The sequence below is a fragment of the Astyanax mexicanus genome, chromosome 8 (genome assembly GCF_023375975.1).
Source record: "Astyanax mexicanus isolate ESR-SI-001 chromosome 8, AstMex3_surface, whole genome shotgun sequence".
NCBI classification, from domain to species: Eukaryota; Metazoa; Chordata; class Actinopteri; order Characiformes; family Acestrorhamphidae; genus Astyanax; species Astyanax mexicanus.
This window is the reverse complement of record NC_064415.1, coordinates 31,910,110-31,933,270: the sequence shown is the minus strand read 5'-3', so window position 1 is coordinate 31,933,270 and position 23,161 is coordinate 31,910,110. Positions and strand designations below refer to the sequence as shown.

The following is a 23,161-nucleotide window of genomic DNA, read 5'->3' as shown; positions in this document are numbered from 1 at the left end:
ATCAGAAAAGAAAGAGGTCCTATATACTATATATCCTTCTTTTTTTAATGAGACACAACAAAACCACATGCCATGAAACCACACAGCATTGAGTGAAAAAATGTGGAAACTTAAAGAGTCCACTTAAACAGTTCTTCTTTCTACAGAAGACCAGATCTTTCACTTTTTGCAGAAGAATGCTGTAGATATTCTATTAGTCTGATGTGACCATTGGTTCATTTCTATGCTGTAGTCTTGCTGGGGCAGCAGCGCCACCACAAGGCATTAATAATAATCACAATAAACTAATGAGAACACCCAGCAGCTTCACAAGACTTACAATCAGAAGTTAATGCAGCTCAATTAATAACTAACTAGTTATTTCAAGTGAAATGTTGTAGTATTTAAAACTAGAACATATATTTAAATATAAAATCTCTAAAAACAGTTAATCAGTAACTCAGCAGTAGTAATTTGCATATACAGTTCTATATTTATACACATTTAGGTGATTGGATGGAGCCCAGCGATACTTCCTCTTAAGAAGGCCAATCAGCTTTCAGCATAGTTATGAAATGGCTCTGGTAGAACTTGTGTAGAAACAGTACACTTATTACCAACATCGTGAGACGTTACTTTCTCCTCTAAATCTGTAAGTAAGCTCAAATGATAAACTTGTATCTGAAAAAAATATATGATTGTACTGTTAATATATACTTTTTTGCGTATTTTGCGTTTAGAAATGTGCATGCATTTTGCAGCCTATAATTCAATAATCTTACATAATGTGTTGTTGCATAGACGAACCATCCATGAACCAAGTCTCTTCAGCCTCCCATATCAGATCCATTTTTTATATCAACATTTACAAATTGTAGTTAAAGTCTATTTGAGGCCGAGCCAACTGCTCTGTTCTACTGCACATGCTCAGTTTTACTCTTTGGTTAAATGGGGTCTACTGAGCAATTCTGCAGGGGTTTTCACCTGATGTTCGTCACACTATTTACATATTGGGCGTGTTCTCCCACCTCTCACTCACCATCAGTGTGCAGTCATTCCCCACAGGCTGCATTCTCTTGGGACTGACATATGTGTTATACAATTACTGCCTGGACTCAAATGACTGATGTTGATGGCTATAAGAATAAGTTGCTGTGTTTTGTGTTGTTGAGTGTTTGTAGGTTATATGTTGTCTGTGTGTAGCTGGTCATATCTGTATTACTGCAATACTTGTAAGACAAGTTATTTTCTTGAATGGGTTCCTGCGAACCTTTTAAAAACCGGCCCGTGTTTCCACTGCTCTAAGGAGTAGTATGTGAATGTGGGTGTAAACAGAAGTTGGGGGGGGGCTATTTGAAAACAACATGGCAGAACCCGAGCTCCTTTTAAATCTTGTGCTGCTATCCTCGGTGAACCACTGTTGATTCATTTTCATTCATTTAGCTGCTTCTGCTGCTCTTAGCTGTGAATGGAGGTGAGGTTTGTAAGCAACTTTGCCCCGGAGAAGCTTCAATGCCCCGCCCTTTAGCCACTCGCGTCACAGGTTCGCTGTTTCCAGACCAGCAAGATTGTGGGGCCAGAACGGAACCAGCTTTTCTGGCTAAGAACCTGTGATTTTGCAGTGGAAACGCAAAGAATTGTTCGGGAACCTGGCACCAGCACCGGCACCATGCCAGTGGAAAAGCACCTTCAGTGCTCTCAGGGTTTTAGAGGAGTGCCAAAGTTGGAGGTGCTCTGTCCTTATTATGCTGAAGGTTTTAAAGGGCTTGAAGGCTCATGTTCTCTCACTTTGGCTCATCAGCTGAAAGTTGGAGGTTTGTAAGGGTTCATAAGTCCCAAAGTGTGTGTGCTTATTGTGTCTTAATTGTAGAATGAATTAAATGCTCTACAAACACTATATAAACAAAATATAATTTCCACCATGTGATAGTGATATTTAACTCACTGAGGTCTAAGGACCCCATATCTTCTTAAGATATTTATGTGTCAAGTATCTTTTAAAAGATACAATTGTAACATGTTAAGTCCCTGATGACACATCATAAGTGCATCATGGGACAGAGTGTGTGTGAATGTATAATCACCTGACCTTATTTACATAATTCAGGGCTACTGGGTTAGTGCTTGAGACAAAACTATCTTTTTAAAAGTGTATTTTTTGTTTTTGGAAGGTTTTGTTCCAACAATGTTTAGAAAATTCTAATGCTTTACATTCCATATAACTTTCTTTGCCATGATTTTGAAACTTTAAACAGACACTAAACCCTAAACCATAAATATATTTTTCATTAATAGCTGAAATGTTCTTTTGAGGTAATACCAAAACATACCAGTCCTGCTTAAATTTTAATAAACATTTCCTAACCTTTAACAAAATGCTTTTATTGTGGTAACTTCTGCCTCTGCAGCGCCCTCTCAGGTTTAACTGTGCTATAGGCGAGGATGATGTGTCCATGTACTTTGATACTCGGACACTCACAATATGCAAATCAGTCAATCAATAATACCACCCCCCTGCTGACATCCAACCATCTGTGTCTCACTGTTATCAGCTCAACCAATCAATTCTCCGTCCTGTCTTGCCTCTAAACCCATACATCACCCAGTGCCCCTCCTAAACTATTTTTTATTTTTTTTTATTTTTTATTTAAGCTTTAAAAAACATTGCTTGCTAATTAAGGAGAACAACTTAATTTATTTTATATTATTATTTTTTTTTTTTGCAGTCTGTGCTCATTTAACACTACAGGTGTTGCATTATTCCAGATAGCCTGCTGGCTCATGGTTGATACGTTTTAAGGTTGGCATACATAATATCATACAATAACAAAAACATACAAATAAAAATAACGAAACATGTCTAACATTCTGAAATTATAAAATAGCATATGATGCTAAATAAAATAAAATTAAACAAGATGCTTTTATCTTTACTAAACATTAAACTGACATTCAGAGGGTCAGGCTTTTATATAGATAGTTTTCAATATACAGTTCATTAATACATACATTTATTAAATGAATATTGCTTGTGACATAGGTACAATGAATGTACTTTCCAGTTGTAATTTTAAAACGTTTATTTTTTTCTATTGACGGATCTTTACGTGTGAGTACACAGACTGATCATCGCTGTTCTTTGTTCTGCTTCTTCTTGAGGAGGGACGCTGATTAAAGCTGAGAGCTGCGTAGTTCACGTCCCCAGTTTCTTCAGTCTATCAGACACCACAACAAAAAACATATATGTGAAATATTGTGAGAAATACAATTCTACACTCTAAAGAGTAATTCTGATGGCCTTTAGCCAATACTTAAATTAATACCCTGTCATTAAATAAAAAAAAGTAATACGTTATATGAATTTGGCAGGGTTTTTATTTATTGTGTGTAGTGACAAAAAACACTTTCCTGACTAATACAGACTAAATATGTTACATTAAATACAATAGCAAAAGCCATTTTCTGGAAACTTAATTATCTGTATAAGAGAACTTAATTTTTTCATCTAAATCATCTAAATTCTCCCACTTGGACATGTAGGAGATCATTCTGAAGAAGTAGAGAGACTCCACCAGGCACCAGTTATAAGTATGTGAGGGATGAGCTGTGTGACCAAAGTATTAAATAAAGTTGATCATACTGTTGAATATTGAGATTGTTTGACTTTATTAAGACAAATTCAGCAAAACAGACATTATAGGGGAGATAGAGAAGGTCGAGAAAATATATTATATGAGCAAATCAACAAGAATAATAAATCAATTTTATGTAATGATACACTAAAAAACAAAACTTAAAAGTGTTCTCATTAAGGTGATTTTTAAGTCAACTGAACAAGAAATATTAAATTCCAGCAGAAACTATAGCAAACTAGTTGCCTCATCTAACATTATTACATTTCTTCTTAAAAGTTAGTGTAACTAAATCATTTTTATTGCAAATTTTTTTGCAAATGTTTTGTAGTAGTAGTTTAATTACCTAAATTGTTTTTTTTTTCTTGAATGTTGTGGGCTTAAGGTTTTTAGTTCAACATATATATTCTCAAAGATTTTAGCATATTTTTATAGAACTGCCAATACTGTGACAGTATAAGAGTGAACTCTGTAGCTCCAAATCAACATACTGCAACATACTTTTTTTTTTAATTGGCTCAACAAGCATTTTTAGGTTTTTAGGTTGACGTAATAAACTCCTTTTATTGAGTTGTATTTAGTTGCGACATTTTGTCATAAGTACTGTAAATTAATGCAATTAATGTGTGATGTGTACTTAGAGCATATTCAATTACATTATCATAAACCAACTCATTCAACTGAAATTAATTATGTCTACATTGTCAAAAAAATGGCTTTATGAAAATATACTGTATTTTATTTTTACATATTTAACAATCGTTAAACCAGCAGTACTATTATGGACAAGCTACTGATTTAAACACATTTTAAACACGATAACAAGACATACAAGTATAATGCTTACTTCAGATTAAATAAGGAAAACAAATAAATGTGAACAAAACAGAAAAATGGAAAATAAATTACCTGATTTACTTGAACTGTCTGGTTTTCGGCAGAATCTTTAACAAGAGATGTCATGTCATATTAATATGTCACGTTTTTTTTTTCAACCAATAAGAACACACTATTAAATAATGTTTAATATAGTAGTAAGAATATGTTAAACATACCTTTCAAGTGACTTTTTTGTAATTTTCTGCATATAAACAAAAGCGCTGCCATAAATATGACATTTAAGGTTGCTAAAACAATGACAGCAGGGCCCAGAGCACCACTCTCTGAAATAGAAAATAAGACATTTATTTATTTTTTTGTCTTTTTTTTTATGTTGCATTAGGGCAACATTATGCAGTTTCATAAAAAGGCAATCATAGCAAGCAGCGCTACTTATTTTTTGATGGATATATCAAGCCCTCAAAAAGTAAGAATTAAACATTAAAACAATCTGATTTGTATTATTTAATCAACATTTTTGGTTAACCCTCTGTGGCATGATGTTGCTTTTTAGGCAACAAAACACTTTTTAATTATTGCATTGTGCTTTCAGTTCAATTCAGTTGTGGCTATTTTGTTTTCATTTTCTCACTTAAACAGTGTTATTTTATATATATTTTTAACTTGCCTCAGGGCAACATTATGCAACATTAGTAATGTAAAAAGGCAATCATGACAAGCAGTGGTTCTTATTTTTTTACGGATATTTTAACAGGGATCCACAAGCCCTCGGATTAAAAATTCAAACAAGCTGATTGGTATTATTTAATCAACACTTTTGGTTAACCTTCTATGGAATGGTGTTGCTTTCAGGCAACAAAGCCATTCTTAATTATTGCACTGTTCTTTTTAATTCAATTTAATTGTGGCTATTTAGTTATCATATTCTCACTAAAACAATGTTTTTAATATATTTTTAAATGTTGCCTCAGGGCAACATTTTGCAACATTAGGAATATAAAAAGGTAATCATGGCAAGCAGTGGTTCTTATTTTTTGATGGATATATCAACAAGGACCCACAAGCCCTCACAAAGTAGGGAATAAAAATTTAAATAAGTTGATTTGAATTATTTAAACAACATTTTTGGTTAATCCTCTATGGAATGGTGGTACTTTCAGGCAACAAAGCACTTTTTGAATTATTGCACTGTTCTTTTTAATTAAATTCAACTGTGGCTATTTAGTTATAATTTTCTCACTAAAAAATGTTATTTTATATATTTTTTAATGATGCCTCAGGGCAACATTTTGCAACATTAGTAACATAAAAAGGTAATCATGGCAAGCAGTGGTTCTTATTTTTTGATGGATATATCAACAGGTATTCACAAGGCAAAGCACTTTGTTAATTATTGCATTGTCCTTTAGTTTCAATTCAATTGTGGCTATTTTATTTTAATTTTCTTACAAAAACAGTGTTTTGATTTGCTTATTAAATGTTGCCTTGGGGAAACATTATTCAACATTAGTTACATAACAAGACAAAAAGTTTTTATTTTTAGATGTATATATCAACCGAAATCCGGAAGCTCTCAAAAAGTAGGAATTAAAAATTAAAACAAGTTGATTTGCATTATTTTGTCAACTTTTTTAAATTTAACCCTCTATGGAATGGTGTTGCTTTCAGGCAACAAAGCACCTTTTTATCATGACATTGTCCTTTTTGTCTATTTTGTTTTAATTTTCTTCCTAAAACATTCTTCTTTTTTTTTTTTTTTTGCCTCAGGGCAACATAGTTACATAAGACAATCATGGCAAGCAGTGGTTCCTATTTTTTGAAGGATATATAAACAGCGATTATTACGCTTTCAGAAAGTAGGTTAAAATATTATAATATTTAAATATTTAAAATACTTTTTCAACAAATATGAAAATTAATAATTATGGATTAAATAAAAATTAAATCATTTTTAATTAAATAAATAAATACTAATAAATATAAACCTCTAAAACCAAGAGCTAAGAATAGCTAAATAGCTACACACCAACAGCTTAATAAGCATTACGAATAGAAACTAATAAACATCCATATTGTTAGTGTTATTTTTAATCATTTCATAAAAAGAAAAGTTTTTTAGTTCTACTGTGTGGCAGATATTCTAAAATTATTCAAGACTCAAGAGGTGAATCTTACCTCCAGTAAAGCCCAGTTTGGTTCCATTCCCAAAGACGATGTGTCCACATGTAGCTACAGCACAGTAGTAAGTTCCAGCATCAGAGAGGCTGAGGTTGTTCTTGGGGAGTTTGTAGATACAGCTCTGTGTAGGAGAAACAGTCTCAGAGCTTTTCTTACACTGATCACTCCTGTTTCCATGAGTGAAGATGATTCCTGGATCAGATTCTCCTGATCCGTGTCTGAACCAGTACACACTGTGATCTCCTGCAGAGTTATCTGTGAGTATTGAACACTGCAGAGTTGTATCTCCTCCCAGTTGGACTGGATCTGATACGGGAGGCTGGAGAACAGTGTAGAGACTTGAAGGTGCGTCTGTGTAACAAAATATCATGTTAGATTAGTAAATAGTAGGCTATAAAATGCATGTAAATGTCTAAAATCAGATGTTAGTAGATATTATTCACCTCTGAGAACTAAAACTGTGCAGTCTGATAATACCATTTCTGTATAATATGAGACTGCACAGATATACGTAGCTGAATCTGATGCTTCTGCATGTCGGATATTCAGGGTAAAGCTGCCTCTTTCTTTTAACGCATTAGAGCGTCCACTCTTCTCAAAATTATTATGATATGTTGTAGCAGAATTATAACTAGAAGCGATTAGAAGAGTTTTTTCTCCTGGAATTTGTTTAAACCATGAAATTACTGTTACTTCAAAATGCAAAAACGAACAATACAGACTAATATCTTCTCCTTTCTGAATGAACTTCAGACCATCTGGGCAGACAATGTTAACCTTTGAAGTTCCACCTAAAAAAAAATAATACATTGCATTAGAAAATGAAGCGAATCAAGTATATTTCAAATAAGTTACCAAAACTAAACTGAAATGCAAAAAAAATAATAAAAAAATAAATGATAAAACAATAACACAGTACCTAATGCTGTTAAGACCAGAACTAGTACACATACTCGAATCATTGCCTAAAGGAAAAAAAAAACTGTTCAGTTATATATTCATATTTTCAGTTCAGACTATACTTTTATATATTTTATACATATAAAGGGGTTTTAAGTCAATTTTCATTTACAGTTTTGAAACAGCAAACTTACCCTTTCATGATTAAAGTATTATGTGTTCCCTAATCTGTCTATACAGTACAAAACATATTCAGGCTTTTTTTTTTTTTTTTTTTTTTACAAAATAATTCTGCATGTGGGCTTGTACAGCTTTAATATAATCTTTAATATTACATTTAGAATGTAAATAATAACAGTACAGTATATGTAAGTACATTTTATAATATTTAAATACTAAAATACTAAAATCCTATGTGCAATTATGTCAATACAGCATCAAGACTTGTTGTAGGAACTGGAATAAGATTTGTATATTTATATACACATTTATATATTTGAATGTTACATATATACTTACAACCATCAGGTTTTGTGTTTGTAAAACACGCCGTGTTTGTTAGATAGTCGCGATTGGAAAAACATGTTTGTCTGCAAGGAGTATAATATTTACCGAAAAAAAAACTTTATTTGTGTAGTTTTGGTACTAATTTAGCTCCATATTTTAGAGGTTCTTCAAAACTGTGGAGGAACAGTTAACTAACAGTGCTTCAAGCAACCTTCAGTAAACATTCTTCTTGCAAAATGTTTCTTTTTTCTTGCAAAAAAAAAAAAACAATACCTCAAGAATCTTACATTTTTAACAATATAATAAATATTTTTTACACTTATTATTTTTTTTACAATATTAAATTTAGAATGTAAATAATAACAGTACAGTACATTTTATAATATTTAAATACTAAAATACTATAAAATTGATATTCCTCCTATGTGCAATTATGTCAATACAGCATCAAGTCTTGTTGTATGAAATGGAATAAGCTATTCATAAATATTAAGTATTGCTGTAAAAGCATTATTCGATGCTTATGAATGAGAAGGTACCCTTTAAGTAAAGAGTAACATTTTATTTGAATGTTAATTAAATAGAGGATTCATAACACATACACAAAGATTGAATAATGTATTTATAAAGCAGTAGTTAGCTTATGAATTCAAGCAGTGTTGAAACTCTTTTTTAAAATGTATTATTAATCTTATTTAAATGTAGGAAATATTGTTTTAAACATAATTATTTTAAATACTGTACACACATGTTCTCTTTTTTAAACCACATCTATGACATATTGTATATATTTAAATGCTCAGTTACAGTTTAGAAACACTGAACATAACCTTTCATGATAAGCAAATATGTGTACAATACTCTCTGCTCTCTAAAAGTTCTACGAAAGCCAAAAATATACATTGCTAAAATGCTAAAAGAAACAGCATAGTGCTTAATGCTGTTAAGACCAGATTGAAACTCTAAATATGTACACAAATATATAGACAGAAGAATAAAGCTTATCATTTCAGCTCACTTACAGTTGTAGCAGTGCAATAGTAACCTCTCCAGATGAAGGTAATAACTAACTCTCTCCCTCTGTAAACTTGTACAAGAGTCATTTCTTAGGTGTGATAAAATCTGATTGGCTCCCTTTACAGGAAGTTAGGCTGGACCCTAGCCACTCACATCAAAGGGCGTAAATATAGAATCTAATATGCAAATCACTACTGCTGAGTTTGATTACCTAATTCAATGTGTTGTATTCTATATAATAGCCTCATGTTTCAATACTTTTACACATTTAAACAAGTGTATTAGTACTGAAATAAATGATAAAAGAAACATAAATAAATGTGAACTACAGAGGCCCAGCAATTATGGTGGCAGAACACCAGACATATGTTTACAATAACTTTTGCTCTATTGTTGATTTATGTTTAATGTATATACTGTATATTTTGATGGCAGTTGGCAGAAAATATTTACAATATCACTACACTACACTACTTTTACAGGAGAGAGACAGAATCTTCTTAACTTAATAATAAAATTCAAACTAAAATGGTTTATTCAGGTAATTTTGGAAAGTTTCCATTGGTCCATTCATCAAGAAATTGTGACACAGTGTTAGGGAGATTTTGTGTGTGTTTAAATTATGTAGTAAACCTAAAATCAACAAAAAAGGACATACTTGTTTTTCATTGGACAGCCAATACAGACAATATGCCCATTGAGGAAATTTACAGAATTGTTCAGAATTGTTTCTATGTTGTTGCTTGCAGTGAATCCAGACTGTAAGTCAAGTGAAGCTTCTGACTTTTCTCATCAGTTTTTTGTGATTATTGTGGTACTAGTAATGCCTTGTGATGGCGCTGCTCACCCAGCAAGACCACAGCTTAGAAAAAAAACCCTTGCCCTCAGCAGACTAATAGAATAAGTATATCTTTTTTTTTTTGCACAAACTGCACAACAAACTTTCCCTCCATTTACTGTTAAAAATATACGTTCCTTAAATAACTTTTAGTATTGAGCTTAATTTGTGCCAAAACTACACAAATAAAGAAAATGTGTTCTGTAAATATGATACTACTTGCAAACAAACACAACACATTTTACAAATACATAACACGACTATCTAACACACACTGTGTGTTTTACAAACACAAAACCTGATGGTTGTAAATATATATGTAACCTTTAAATAAATACACATATGTTTTCTAATACAATGCTAACAAACTAACAAACAAATATAACACATTTTACAAATCCAAAAAGCAATAAATAAAACAAATAAAACATGATTTTCAAACATTACCGTGTCATAATTCACGAACACGAAAGGCCCATTTGAAAATCCCATAGGAGGTTACACATATGTTTACAACCATCAGGTTTTGTGTTTGTAAAACACACCGTGTGTTTTGGATTTGTAAAACGTGTTGTGTTTGTTTGCCGGTAGTATAATATTTACAGAATACGTTTTCTTTATTTGTGTAGTTTTGGCTCTAATTTAGCTCCATATTTTAGAGGTTCTTCAAAACTGTGGAGGAACCTTTAACTTACAGTGCTTCAAGCAACCTTCACTAAACATTCTTCTTGCAAAATGTTTCTTTTTTCTTGCAAAAAAAAAACAAAACCTCAAATCGAAAAAACAAAAAAACAAAATTCTCAAGAATCTTACATTTTTAACAATATAAGAGTAATGTAATATAAGAAAAGTCCCGAAGGCTTTTTCTTGTTTATAACAGGAGTTCTCCAAAGGCCCAGGACCCACATTTTGTGATGGTTATTAATTGCGACCTACTTTTATAGAATACAAAACAAACAAATTATTTTTTTTAAAATAGCCTTCATAAATAAAACTAAACATATATATGCATGCAATGTGAATTTGAGAGCTTTTTTAAGAAACTGAGGAACATAACAACTATATGTATAAAAGTTGCTATAGTAAAATTAAATATTAAAACTGCACAAAATAAATAAGGCCACAAATTAGATATTTAATTTCTCCGCATAGTATCTCTCCATTCAGAGTACATTAGCAAGAAACTGCTATAAGTAAGAGACTATAGCAGACAGGTACAAAATCAGATGAGCATAAATTAAAATATATAAATAAATAAAATAATTAGTTCATTTTTTACAACCTTTCCACAACTCGCCCAGAATGTGTCTATGACCCACATGGAAAGTCTCTTTTTATCATTTTGTACATTTTGTACAGTCCTTTGAAGTGATTTACTTATTATTTGTTGTAGATGCCACTGACGGTCACAAGGGTAAAGCAATCCAGGTGATTTTTAATACTTTTTTCTACAAATTATTAACTGTTATACTTTCTTTTAGTTTTTTTCTGCCAAATTCAATGTATGTCCAGCCTTTTTGTCAGCCTAATTATTCTTCTTTTTTCTTTTTCACTTTTTAATTTTCACATTTTTTTAATTTTGCTGAAATCAATTATTTAAATTTTCGTGTTATTAATATGCAAAAATCAGATCATAATCAACAAAACAAAGGAAACAAAAAAATATATATTTTGGGACCGGTTTAATTGGGTTTTGGTCAGTGTTTAAAAGTAAATTAAAAAATCAGGTGGGCTTTTGCTTAGCCAGTTTTTTATTTATTTACTTTTTTCTGCAGGATGAGCATCCAGGCAATTTGACCTTCACAGCAGGAAATTGCAGAAGTGAACAACACCAGATTGTTAAAGACCCTGAAGTTCAAACACAGGTTATAATTTACCAACAAAACTAAATGTAAAAAAGCTTTTCTCTTGATCCTTTAATGTAATGTTTGCTGATAAAACTAAACAAGCTGTATGTCTAAAAGTGTTACTTGCTTATTATGGTGTAAAATAAGTTACATATTATAGCTTTTTTGGAGGGGGTGGTGCTTGTTAGAGAGGTCTCAAACAAAACTCTTAAACAATTGTAAAAAAGTAAAAAACGTGCTTTTAGTGCTTTCTTATTGTTTTACTTTTTCTGTATTTTAAATTGTTTTAAACTTGCAATGATTAAATTTTGTCTTGTAAATAAGTGTCTACAAAGTAGTGTCAAATGTAATTACTAAAATGCAATTGGACAAATAATCTTTACCATTAATAAAATCATTTCATTTTAATACTTTGTTGAGAATTCTTTGCAGGTGATGACTGCCTAAATTATTCAGTTGTTGTGGTTTGGCGATGTTTAATTTAGTAAAACGCTGCTTGACAGGGTTCAGATCTGGTGATGACTTTTTTTTGCTTGTTTTACCTTAAATGAAGTAACTTTGTAATTACATTACATTACGTTACATTACATTTGGCAGACGCTTTTGTCCAAAGTGACTTACAATAGTCAAGTACAATGTAAAATAAGTTTCAAGGTAAAACATCTTTGGATAGGGATAAAAGGAGGACAAAGGGGAATAATAGGATAGAGGAGTGAAGGAGAGGAAGAAGGAAATGAGGTTAGAAGTAGTTAGTGTGTTAGAGGTGTTAAGAGAGTAAGTGCTCTTTGAAGAGCTCTGTCTTCAGGAGTCTCTTAAAGATAGCGAGAGATTCTCCTGATCTGGTAGTGGAAGGTAGTTTGTTCCACCATTGGGGAACTCTGTATGAGAACAGTCTGGATTGCTTTGTGTGAGTTTTTGGCAAAGCGAGGCGACGTTCATTGGAGGAGCGCAGCGGCCGGGAGGTAGCGTAAGCCTTCAGGAGTGAGTGCAGGTAGGAAGGAGCTGTTCTGTCATCACCTTGTAGGCGATTGTAAGAGCTTTGAATTTGATGCGAGCATCAACTGGTAACCAATGGAGCTCAATGAGCAGCGGGGTGACATGTGCCCGTTTTGGCTGGTTGAAGACCAGACGTGCTGCTGCGTTCTGGATCATCTGGAGTGGTTTTACTACACAGGCCGGGAGGCCAGTTAGCAGGGCATTGCAGTAGTCGAGGCGTGAGATGACGACCGCTTGCACCAGGAGTTGGGTGGCCTGTTGCGTCAAGAACGGTCTAATTTTTCGGATGTTATAGAGCGCAAAGCGGCAGGACCGAGCAACCGAGGCCACATGGTGCGTGATTTGTTGGATAATTAATATCCAACAAATCTAATGACTCTTAAAAAAAAAAGTAAACAAGAAAAGCATTTCTTGGGACCATTTTGATTGGGTTTTGTACACACACACACACACATATATATATATAATTTTTTTTTTTCAATTATCAAGTGCATATGTATGAGGCTGAGAGGCTGAGAGCATTATTTCTACCCAACGTGGCAGAATATTTTGTGTATTTGCTACAGTATCAATTTTTACTTCTTTTAATAGTTTTTAAATTAACGTTAATTTGTTGTATACTGTACATATACTGTATTTATATTAATCATTTTATTACAAATTCAATTATTATTTTACGAAAAAACAATTAAACCTCTTTTATTATTGACTTAATTTCATAACAACATTTAATTGTAATTATACCACAGTTAGTTCTGACCCTGCAATGTGACTGGCTTAGAGGCATTCTCTAAGTACTATTATTGCACAATAATAACACTTCAACAGCACATGAAAAAAACACACTGACACTCTTTAAATATTACTTCTTAAATATTCACTTGCATGTTTTATGTCACTACAACTCATAAAAAAGAAATGAAAATAAAAATATTTTAATATATATTTTTTATGGTATTTATTTAAGTTTAAAATAAAGTTGATCATACTGTTGAATATTGACATTGTTTGACTTTATTAAGACAACTTCAGCAAAACTGACATTATAGGGGTGATAGAGAAGGTCGAGAAAATATATTATATGAGCAAATCATTAAGAATAATAAATCAATTTTTGGTAATGAGGGGCCACACTAAAAACAAAACTTAAAATTGTTCTCTTTAAGGTGATTTTAATTCACCTGAACAAGAAATATTAAATTGCTCCATAAACTATAGTGAACCAGTTTCCATTATTACATTTTTTGGTAAAAGTTGGCCAAACTAAATAATTTGTGTTGCAAAATTTACAAACTGTAGTTGAACTCTAGTTGAGGCAAAGCCAACTACTCTGCTCTACTGCACATGCTCAGTTTAACTCTTTAGTTAAACGGGGTCTACTGAGCAATTCTCCAGGGGTTTTCACCTGATGTTGGTCACACTATTTACATATTGGGCGTGTCCTCGTACCTCTTACTCTCCATCAGTGTGTAGTCATTCCCCACAGGCTGCTTTTCCTGGGATTGACATATGTGTTATCTAATAACTGCCTGGTCTCAGTGTTGATGGCTATAAGAATAAGTTACTGTGTTTTGTGTTGCTGAGTAATGAAAAATGTGTTATTGTATTCATAATATGAGTTTGATTTATGTAGATTTTTTTTTTGTGTAGTTAATGTAAAAATATATGTGACAGTTATACAGTTCATGCTATTTAAAAGTGCTTTATACTGTAACTGAAAAACTATACTTTCCATCCTTAAAATACTTTTTGGATCAATGTAATTCTACAAGAAGTTGACAAAACTTAAAGAGTCTATTGCACACTGTTGCATTGTTTGTTTGTTGTTTGTTTTTTTGTTCACCTAATGCTTTATCTTTTAAAGAGCACCTTTTTACACAGCTAGTTCTTCTCCATGTGACTCTGAGGGCTGCACATGGGTTTATAATTAGAGTTTCTCAGAAATTCCAACTACTACTGATTGCAGCCTGAGGGAAGGCGGAGTTGGACGTCCAGCACGCCCAGCCACGCCCACTTTGTCAGTGTCATGTCGTCCAGTCCCGCCCACTTTGTCAGCATCATTTCTTAGCTCCGCCTCTGAACGGAAGTTAACCTTGTACAGGGCGGTTAACGGTTGTTTTTTTATTTGGATTTATTCGGATGTTTAACCAATATACAAATATTGTGCATTTTTCTATTGATTAATAATATATATTTTTATTCTGACTTTAAATATAATATTTAAGCAATATACAAACATTGCATTTTTCTATCGATTAATAATACAATAATCTGGCATTTTGGCAAAGTGGGCGGGGCTGGATGACATGACGCTGACAAAGTGGGCGGGGCTGGACATCCAACTCTGCCTTCCTGCAGGCTGCAGTCAGTACCCTCTCAGAAATTCACACCACCCCCTGAGAGGTCTGCTCATGAGTTTGAATTTGAATTTCACCTCCCCATGCCTCTCAACTCAGAGGCTTACATGCGGGCTCAAACCCCAATGTCTCTCAATCAAGAGGCCTCAAATAACATTATTAAGTTTCTTGTTAAAAGTTGGCATAACTAAACTATTTGTTTCTGCACAATTGGTTTAGTTAGGCTTGAAGTTCTCCTCTCCATGCCTCTCAATTCCAGAAGCACTAAAAGTTCCAAACAAACAAAATATAATTTCCACCATGTGATAGTGATATTTAACTCTCTGGGATCTAAGGACATTTTCTTGGTTTGTTTCATATCTTCTTAAGATATGTATGTGTCAAATATCTTTTAAAAGATACAGTTTAACACGTTAAGTGCCTAATGACACATCATAAGTGCATCATGGGACAGTGTGTGTGTGAATGTATAATCACCTGACCTTATTTAAAAAAATCAGGGATGCTGGGTTAGTGCTTGAGTTCAAAATTCAAATGCTTTAATATGAGGCTTTACATTCCATATAACCTTCTTTGGCATGATTTCTAGAAGAGCCACTAAACCTTAAACTAAATATTTTTATAGTAATAGTAATACCAGTCCTGCTTAATTTTGTTTATAAACATTTCCTAAAAATGCTTTTATTGTGGTAACTTCTGCCTCTGCAGCGCCCTCTCAGGTTTAACTGTGCTATAGGCGAAGTTAATGTTTCCCTGTACTTTGGTACTCGGAGACTCACAATATCCAAATCAGTCAATCAATAATACCACCCCCCTGCTGACAGCCAACCATTTGTGTCTCACTGTTATCAGAGGCACACCGCTGCTGCTGCTGCAGCTCAACCAATCAATTCTCTGTCCGGTCTTGCCTCTAAACCCATACATCACCATTTTTTCAAGTTTAAGCTGAGGGTGGAGTCAGCAAAAAACAGAGGGTTTAGTTACCCTCTATGCAAAAAATGAAAAAAAAAACATTGCTTGCTAATTAAGGAGAACAATTTAATTTATTTTCTATTTTATGTTTTTACAGTCTGTGCTCATTTAACACTACAGGTGTTGCATTATTCCAGATAGCCTGCTGGCTCGTGGTTGATACATTTTAAGGTTGGCATACATAATATCATACAATAACAAAAACATACAAATAAAAATAACGAAACATGTCTAACATTCTGAAATTATAAAATAGCATATGATGCTAAATAAAATAAAATTAAACAAGATGCTTTTATCTTTACTAAACATTAAACTGACATTCAGAGGGTCAGGCTTTTATATAGATAGTTTTCAATATACAGTTCATTAATACATACATTTATTAAATGAATATTGCTTGTGACATAGGTACAATGAATGTACTTTCCAGTTGTAATTTTAAAACGTTTATTTTTTTCTATTGACGGATCTTCACGTGTGAGTACACAGACTGATCATCGCTGTTCTTTGTTCTGCTTCTTCTTGAGGAGGGACGCTGATTAAAGCTGAGAGCTGCGTAGTTCACGTCCCCAGTTTCTTCAGTCTATCAGACACCACAACAAAAAACATATATGTGAAATATTGTGAGAAATACAATTCTACACTCTAAAGAGTAATTCTGATGGCCTTTAGCCAATACTTAAATTAATACCCTGTCATACGTTATATGAATTTGGCAGAGTTTTTATTTTTATTCATTGTTTATTGTGTGTAGTGACAAAAAAGTCATCTGAACAAGAAATATTGAATTGCACCATAAACTATAGCAAACTAGTTTCCTTGACTAACATTATTAAGATTCTTGTTAAAAGTTAAAAATCATTTGTGTTGCAAAATTAATATATTGTTTTTGAACTCTACACTCTAAAAAACAGAGGTACGATATGAGTACTTTTTTGTACTCAAAGGTACACTCTTCATAATTGTACCCTCAAAGGTACAATTTTGATCTTTACAGGGTCAGATTTGTTCCCTCTGAAGTACAAAGCCATTCCTAACAGCAATAAGTACAAATTTGTACCATTTAACCAGACAAAGGGTACATTCAGTATTCTGCATCACTGTACTAATGAACAATATATATTTTAATTACAATTTTGGATCATCAAGTTTTTGAGCCATATTCAGTTGATGATGATGTTTATAATCTTTATTATCTTTACTGGCACAAAAACCATGGGTACAAAAAAGGACTTTCACTGAAAGGTACTTTTTGTACCTCAATATAAGGTACAGCCCAGCAACAAGTTTTGTACTCTTTTAAGTACAAATCTGTACTTACTTTTCTTAGTGTGTAGTTTAGGCCGAGCCAACTACTCTGCTCTATTGCACATGCTCAGTTTTACTCTTTAGTTAAACGGGGTCTACTGAGCAATTATGCAGGGATTTTTACCTGATGTTGGTCAGGCTATTTGCATATTGGGCGTGTCCTCCCACCTTTCACTCACCATCAGTGTGCAGTCATTCCCCACAGATTCACATGTGTGACGTAATATGTAACTGCCTGGTCTCAGTGTGGAAGTCAATAAAAGCAAATTACTGTGTTTTGTGTTAATTATTGCGATTATACGCTGCCTGGGTTCAGCCCTTAATTAAGTTCTTTTCACTCAACATATGCATATTGTAGTTGTTTTATAGCCAAACATTGTTTACTAAAGGAAATAAACAATGGGATCAAAGTTAAGTAGAATGAACACAGAGAGCCCTATCGTACACCCCACGCAAGGCGTGTAGCCTGGCGCGTTGCCATCATACACCCCATCAACAGTCTATTTTTACGCCTTGCGCACGCGTCCTTAAAAAAGCAATGGACTTTGGGAATATATTAACGCTGATGGGCGTGGTGGTCTGGAAATGAGGTGTGTTCAGGTAAATTTCTGTCTTGGCGGCGGAAAAACGGATTGCGCGATTGATCCTGTGAAAGGACGTCTAAATTCACCTGGCACTGGCGCACCCAAAACTGAATCAGATCACCCTGCGCTCCAAAATACCCCATACCATCACTTCCTTACCACAGAAAAATAAACCTTACCTACAGCCTTCAGCAATCAACTATAAAAATAAAATATACTTAAAAATCTGCACAGTAACTATAAATTCTTATTAGTTATATTTATTTCTGTCAGTTAAAAGGATATTTATATTTATGTTTAGTACACAGACTAAATAACTGTAGCTTAATATAGCAGAGATTTTTAAGAATTTCAACAGATGCTTATTCTCACTCAAATGCTGGAGTTTTTGAAATTGAAAATTAAAAAAGAAAAGCACTTTGACTGAACATAAATGTATTTTATTTTACCTTGCTATTATTTAACTGAAATTCACTTTTATGTCTGAAAAAATAAAGCGCATTGTCATCCTGGCGTCTGAGGCTGCCCGTCAATTATATAAAACTTAAAACATTTGAAATACACAGAAATATAAAGCTATATGTTAGCATTCGTTTCTTTTCACCAGGGCAAATGTATTAAATTATTAAATATATTAATTTAGCTAGTTAAAATCTCCTCCAGCGCTCTAAAATGTCAGGCACGCAAAATAACCTGTCTTTAAAAAAAAACAAACAAAAAAAAAAAACGTTGTAATAAATAAGGAAAATGCATGTTATAAACTCACTATTAAAGCCACATATTTACTGATAATTAATTAAGAGATATCAGGAAAAAGGCGCCGCGACTCTCTCTCTCTCTTTCTCTCTTTCGCAGCACAGAGCTGAATTCAGCGCGAAATAATATAAAACTCAGTTCAGTTAAATAAAAATAAGTACGGACCTGTAAGTAAATCAAATATAGTCAAATATAAAGAATAGGTTGAGGTTTTGATGAGCTGTTTCAATGATTTGAAACTGAAACTAACTGAAACTGAAACTTTTATTATTCTGCACACTATCAGAAAGCCTGTGATTGCTTTAAATAAGATTTTTTTATATATATATTTTTAATTTATATTGTATATTATTCATTTATTTATTCATTTTAATTATTTTAATTATTTTATTAATCAAATTATTAAATATATATATATATATATATATATATATATATATATATATATATATATATATATACACATATTTCCCATGATTCCCATGTTCTTAGTTTATTGGTATAAATTTGATAATTTCTTATCATTCTTATCATTTTACTTTAATTTCACTGCTATTATTATTTTATTCAAAAGATATAAATTCTTTACTTTTTATGTCAATTTTTATGATCTTTTTAAACGTCCTATTTTTCCTTTTTTATGTATAAATTTTATTGGTCTATAGAAAATGTCAGTTTTTATTTGTATTTTTTTTAAAGCTCACCTTCCGTCGTTTTTTCTTTCATTTTAAAATGTCTAGTTGTGGTCTCTAGTATGAATGAATGACATGTGAGCCGTTTTTGTAAAAAAAAAAAGTGCTCAGGTGTCTCTGTATAGCTCTTTTTTCATGGACTGTTTTAGGGGTGTGTCCAAAATGACCGGATTCCAGCTTTGCTCATGAATATTCATACATGCAAACAGCATGCAAATATCTCTCCTCTGATTGGCTAGGAGCACTGCGACGCCCCTCCACCGCTCTGCCGCTCACTGCCTCCCACCTCCTAACTGATGAGCGGTGATGTTGCGTCGCTTCAGCTCCGCCTCTGGGAGTTTCTCGAGCCAAGGTGGGCTGGTCTGTGAGTTTCTGCCTACGTAGGCAGAAAGATAATTCAAAATTCACCCGTTTTTCGGAGGGGGGGAGGGGGGATTTCTTTGCTTAGCTCCTGCAGACAATGGGGGCTGCAAAACAGTTTAATGTGCAGGTGTACACATTCAACTCGGAGAGACCTACTGTATTCCACAAAAAACAAGAAAAATCGGATTTTCGCGGAAGGTGAGCTTTAATATTTTTAATCCCTTAAACTGTAAATGAGGGTCCCTATCCAGTGTATATAATCGATTGCTTGATTAATATTCAGTGCTGCAAACCCAGTTTTTACATAAACAATAAACAGAATAAAGAATAAAATAACTTTACTCTTCTCTTATATGAGCTGCTGGTTTATCTTCACAGCGTGACGCGCAGTCAGTTTCCTATGCGCTCTTAAAATAGGAATGAACAGAAGTCAGCGCGCTCCTGTCTCTTAAAGGTAATGACTACAGACATACTGATTGGCTTATTTTACGTTACGCCCATGAATAATTAATGGAATTAAAACACACCCTTTGCGCCGTTGGAGCTGCGTAAGGCGTATTTTTCGTGCCCTCAATGACAATAAACTAAACTCAGTTATTATAAGTTGGTTTAACTTTAATATCTCTGTTTAAATGAATATGTGCACATAAATGTTTAGCTAGCTCAAAATAGTTGAGTAATGTTTAGAAATATCCAATCTTGTAAAACAGACTTCAAACAACTTATGGGTTTGCATTGTTCCCCATTGGTTCCTCATCATTTACCAACTGAAATTAGGTATGTCCACATTGGCTAAAATATAGCTTTATGAAAATATATTGTATTTCTTTACACATATAACAATTGTAGAACCAGCAGTCCTCTTATGGACAAGCTACTGATTTAAAAAAAGCAGTTTAAAACAGCAAAACAATGTCTATACAAATTTAAACACGATAACAAGACATACAAGTATAATGCTTAGTTCAGAATAATTAGAGTAAAAAAAAAAAAACGTGAACAAAGCCGAAAAATGGAAAATAAATTACCTGATTTACTTGAATTGTCTGGTTTTCGGCAGAATCTTTAACAAGAGATGTCATGTCATATTTATAATACGTCATGTTTTTTTTTTTCAACCAATAAGAACACACTATTAAATCATGTTTAATATAGTAGTGAGAATATGTTAAACATACCTCTTGGATGACTTTTGTGTAATTTTCTGCACATAAACAAAAGCGCTGCCATAAATATGATGTTTAAAGTTGCTAAAACAATGACAGTTGGGTCCAGAGCACCACTCTCTGAAATTGAAAATAAGACATTTATTATTATTATTATTATTATTATTATTATTATTGTGCCTATTTTGTTAGATTTTTTTTGTCTTTTTTATGTTGCATCAGGGCAACATTATGCAATTTCATAGCAAGCAGTGTTTCTTATTTTTTGATGAATATATCAAGCCCTCAAAAAGTAGGAATTAAACAAATAAGACAATCTGATTTGTATTATTTAAACAACATGTTTGGTTAACCCTCTGTGGCATGATGCTGCTTTCAGGCAACAAAACACTTTTTTAATTATTGCATTGTGCTTTCAGTTCAATTCAGTTGAGGCTATTTTGTTTTCATTTTCTCACTTAAACATTGTTAATTTATATATTTTTTAATGTTGCTTCAGGGCAACATTATGCAACATTAGTTGGCAATCATGGCAAAAAGGCAATCATGGCAAACAGTGGTTCTTTTTTTTTTTTAACTCTATAGAATGGTGTTGCTTTCAGGCAACAAAGCACTTTGTTGATTATTGCATTTTCCTTTCATTTCAATTCAATTCAATTGTGGCTATTTAGTTTTAATTTTCTTACAAAAACAGTGTTTAGTTTTGCTTTTTAAATGTTGCCCCAGGGCAACATCATGCAATTACATAACAAAGCAATCATGGCGGTTATTATTTTTTGATGGATATATCAGTAGGTATCCTCAAGCTTTTAGGCAAAATATGACTTTGTGGATTATTGCAGTTCAATTTAATTTAATTGTGGCTATTTTTTTTTCTTAATAAAACAGTGTTTTTTTATGTTGCCTTGGGGCAACATTATGCAACATTAGTTACATAAAAAGACAAGCAGTTTTATTTTTTGATGTATATATCAACAGAATTCTGCATTTAAAAATTAAAACAAGTTGATTTGCATTATTTAATTAGCTTTTTTTTAGTGACATAACAAAACAATCATGGCAAGCAGTGGTTCTTATTGTTTGAAGGATATATCAACAGCGATTATTACGCTCTCAGAAAGTAGGTTAAAATATTATAATATTTAAAAAATCTTCTCAACACATATGAAAATTACACTGTTTAACTGATTGAAATGAAAATGAAATACTTATAAATGTAAACTTTTAAAACCATAAGCTAAGAATATCTAAAATAACTACAAACCAACATTTCTTAACACGCATTACGAATAGAAAATCATAAACACATCCATATTGTTACTGTCATTTTTAATTATTTCATAAAAAGGAAAAAAAAATACTTCTGTTTGTGGAATATATTCTAAGATTATTCTATTGCACTGAGACGGACTCAAGAGGTGGATCTTACCTCCAGTAAAGTCCAGTTTAGTTCCATCTCCAAAGAAGATGTGTCCACATGCAGCTACAGCACAGTAGTAAGTTCCAGCATCAGAGAGGCTGAGGTTGTTCTTGGGGAGTTTGTAGATACAGCTCTGTGTAGGAGAAACAGTCTCAGAGCTTTTCTTACACTGATCACTCCTGTTTCCATGAGTGAAGATGATTCCTGGATCAGATTCTCCTGATCCGTGTCTGAACCAGTACACACTGTGATCTCCTGCAGAGTTATCTGTGAGTATTGAACACTGCAGAGTTGTATCTCCTCCCAGTTGGACTGGATCTGATACGGGAGGCTGGAGAACAGTGTAGAGACTTGAAGGTGCGTCTGTGTAAGAAAATATTATGTTAGATTAGTAAATAGTAGGCTATAAAATGCATGTAAATTTCTAAAATCAGATGTTAGTAGATATTATTCACCTCTGAGAACTAAAACTGTGCAGTCTGATAATGCCATTTCTGTATAATATGAGACTGCACAGATATACGTAGCTGAATCTGATGCTTCTGCATGTCGGATATTCAGAGTAAACCTGCCTCTTTCTTTTAACGCATTAGAGCGTCCACTCTTCTCAAAATTATTATGATATGTTGGAGCAGAATTAGAACTAGAAGCGATTTGAAGAGTTTTTTCTCCTGGAATTTGTTTAAACCATGAAATCACTGATGCATCAAATTGTTTAAATGAACAATACAGACTAATATCTTCTCCTTTCTGAATGAACTTCAGACCATCTTGGCAGACAATGTTATTCTTTGAAGTTCCACCTA

The 23,161-nt window shown here is 32.9% G+C and overlaps 1 protein-coding gene across 1 annotated transcript in view; it reads right to left on the bottom strand.

Annotated features, from left to right (window-relative positions):
- Positions 1-23,161, bottom strand: part of LOC111196841 (uncharacterized) — a 60,406-nt gene that overhangs the window by 8,145 nt on the left and 29,100 nt on the right. Inside the window, exon 4 of the mRNA XM_049482945.1 lies at positions 4,521-4,555. Within this exon, the coding sequence (XP_049338902.1) occupies positions 4,521-4,555 (35 nt within the window). The remainder of the gene's footprint in view (positions 1-4,520; positions 4,556-23,161) is intronic.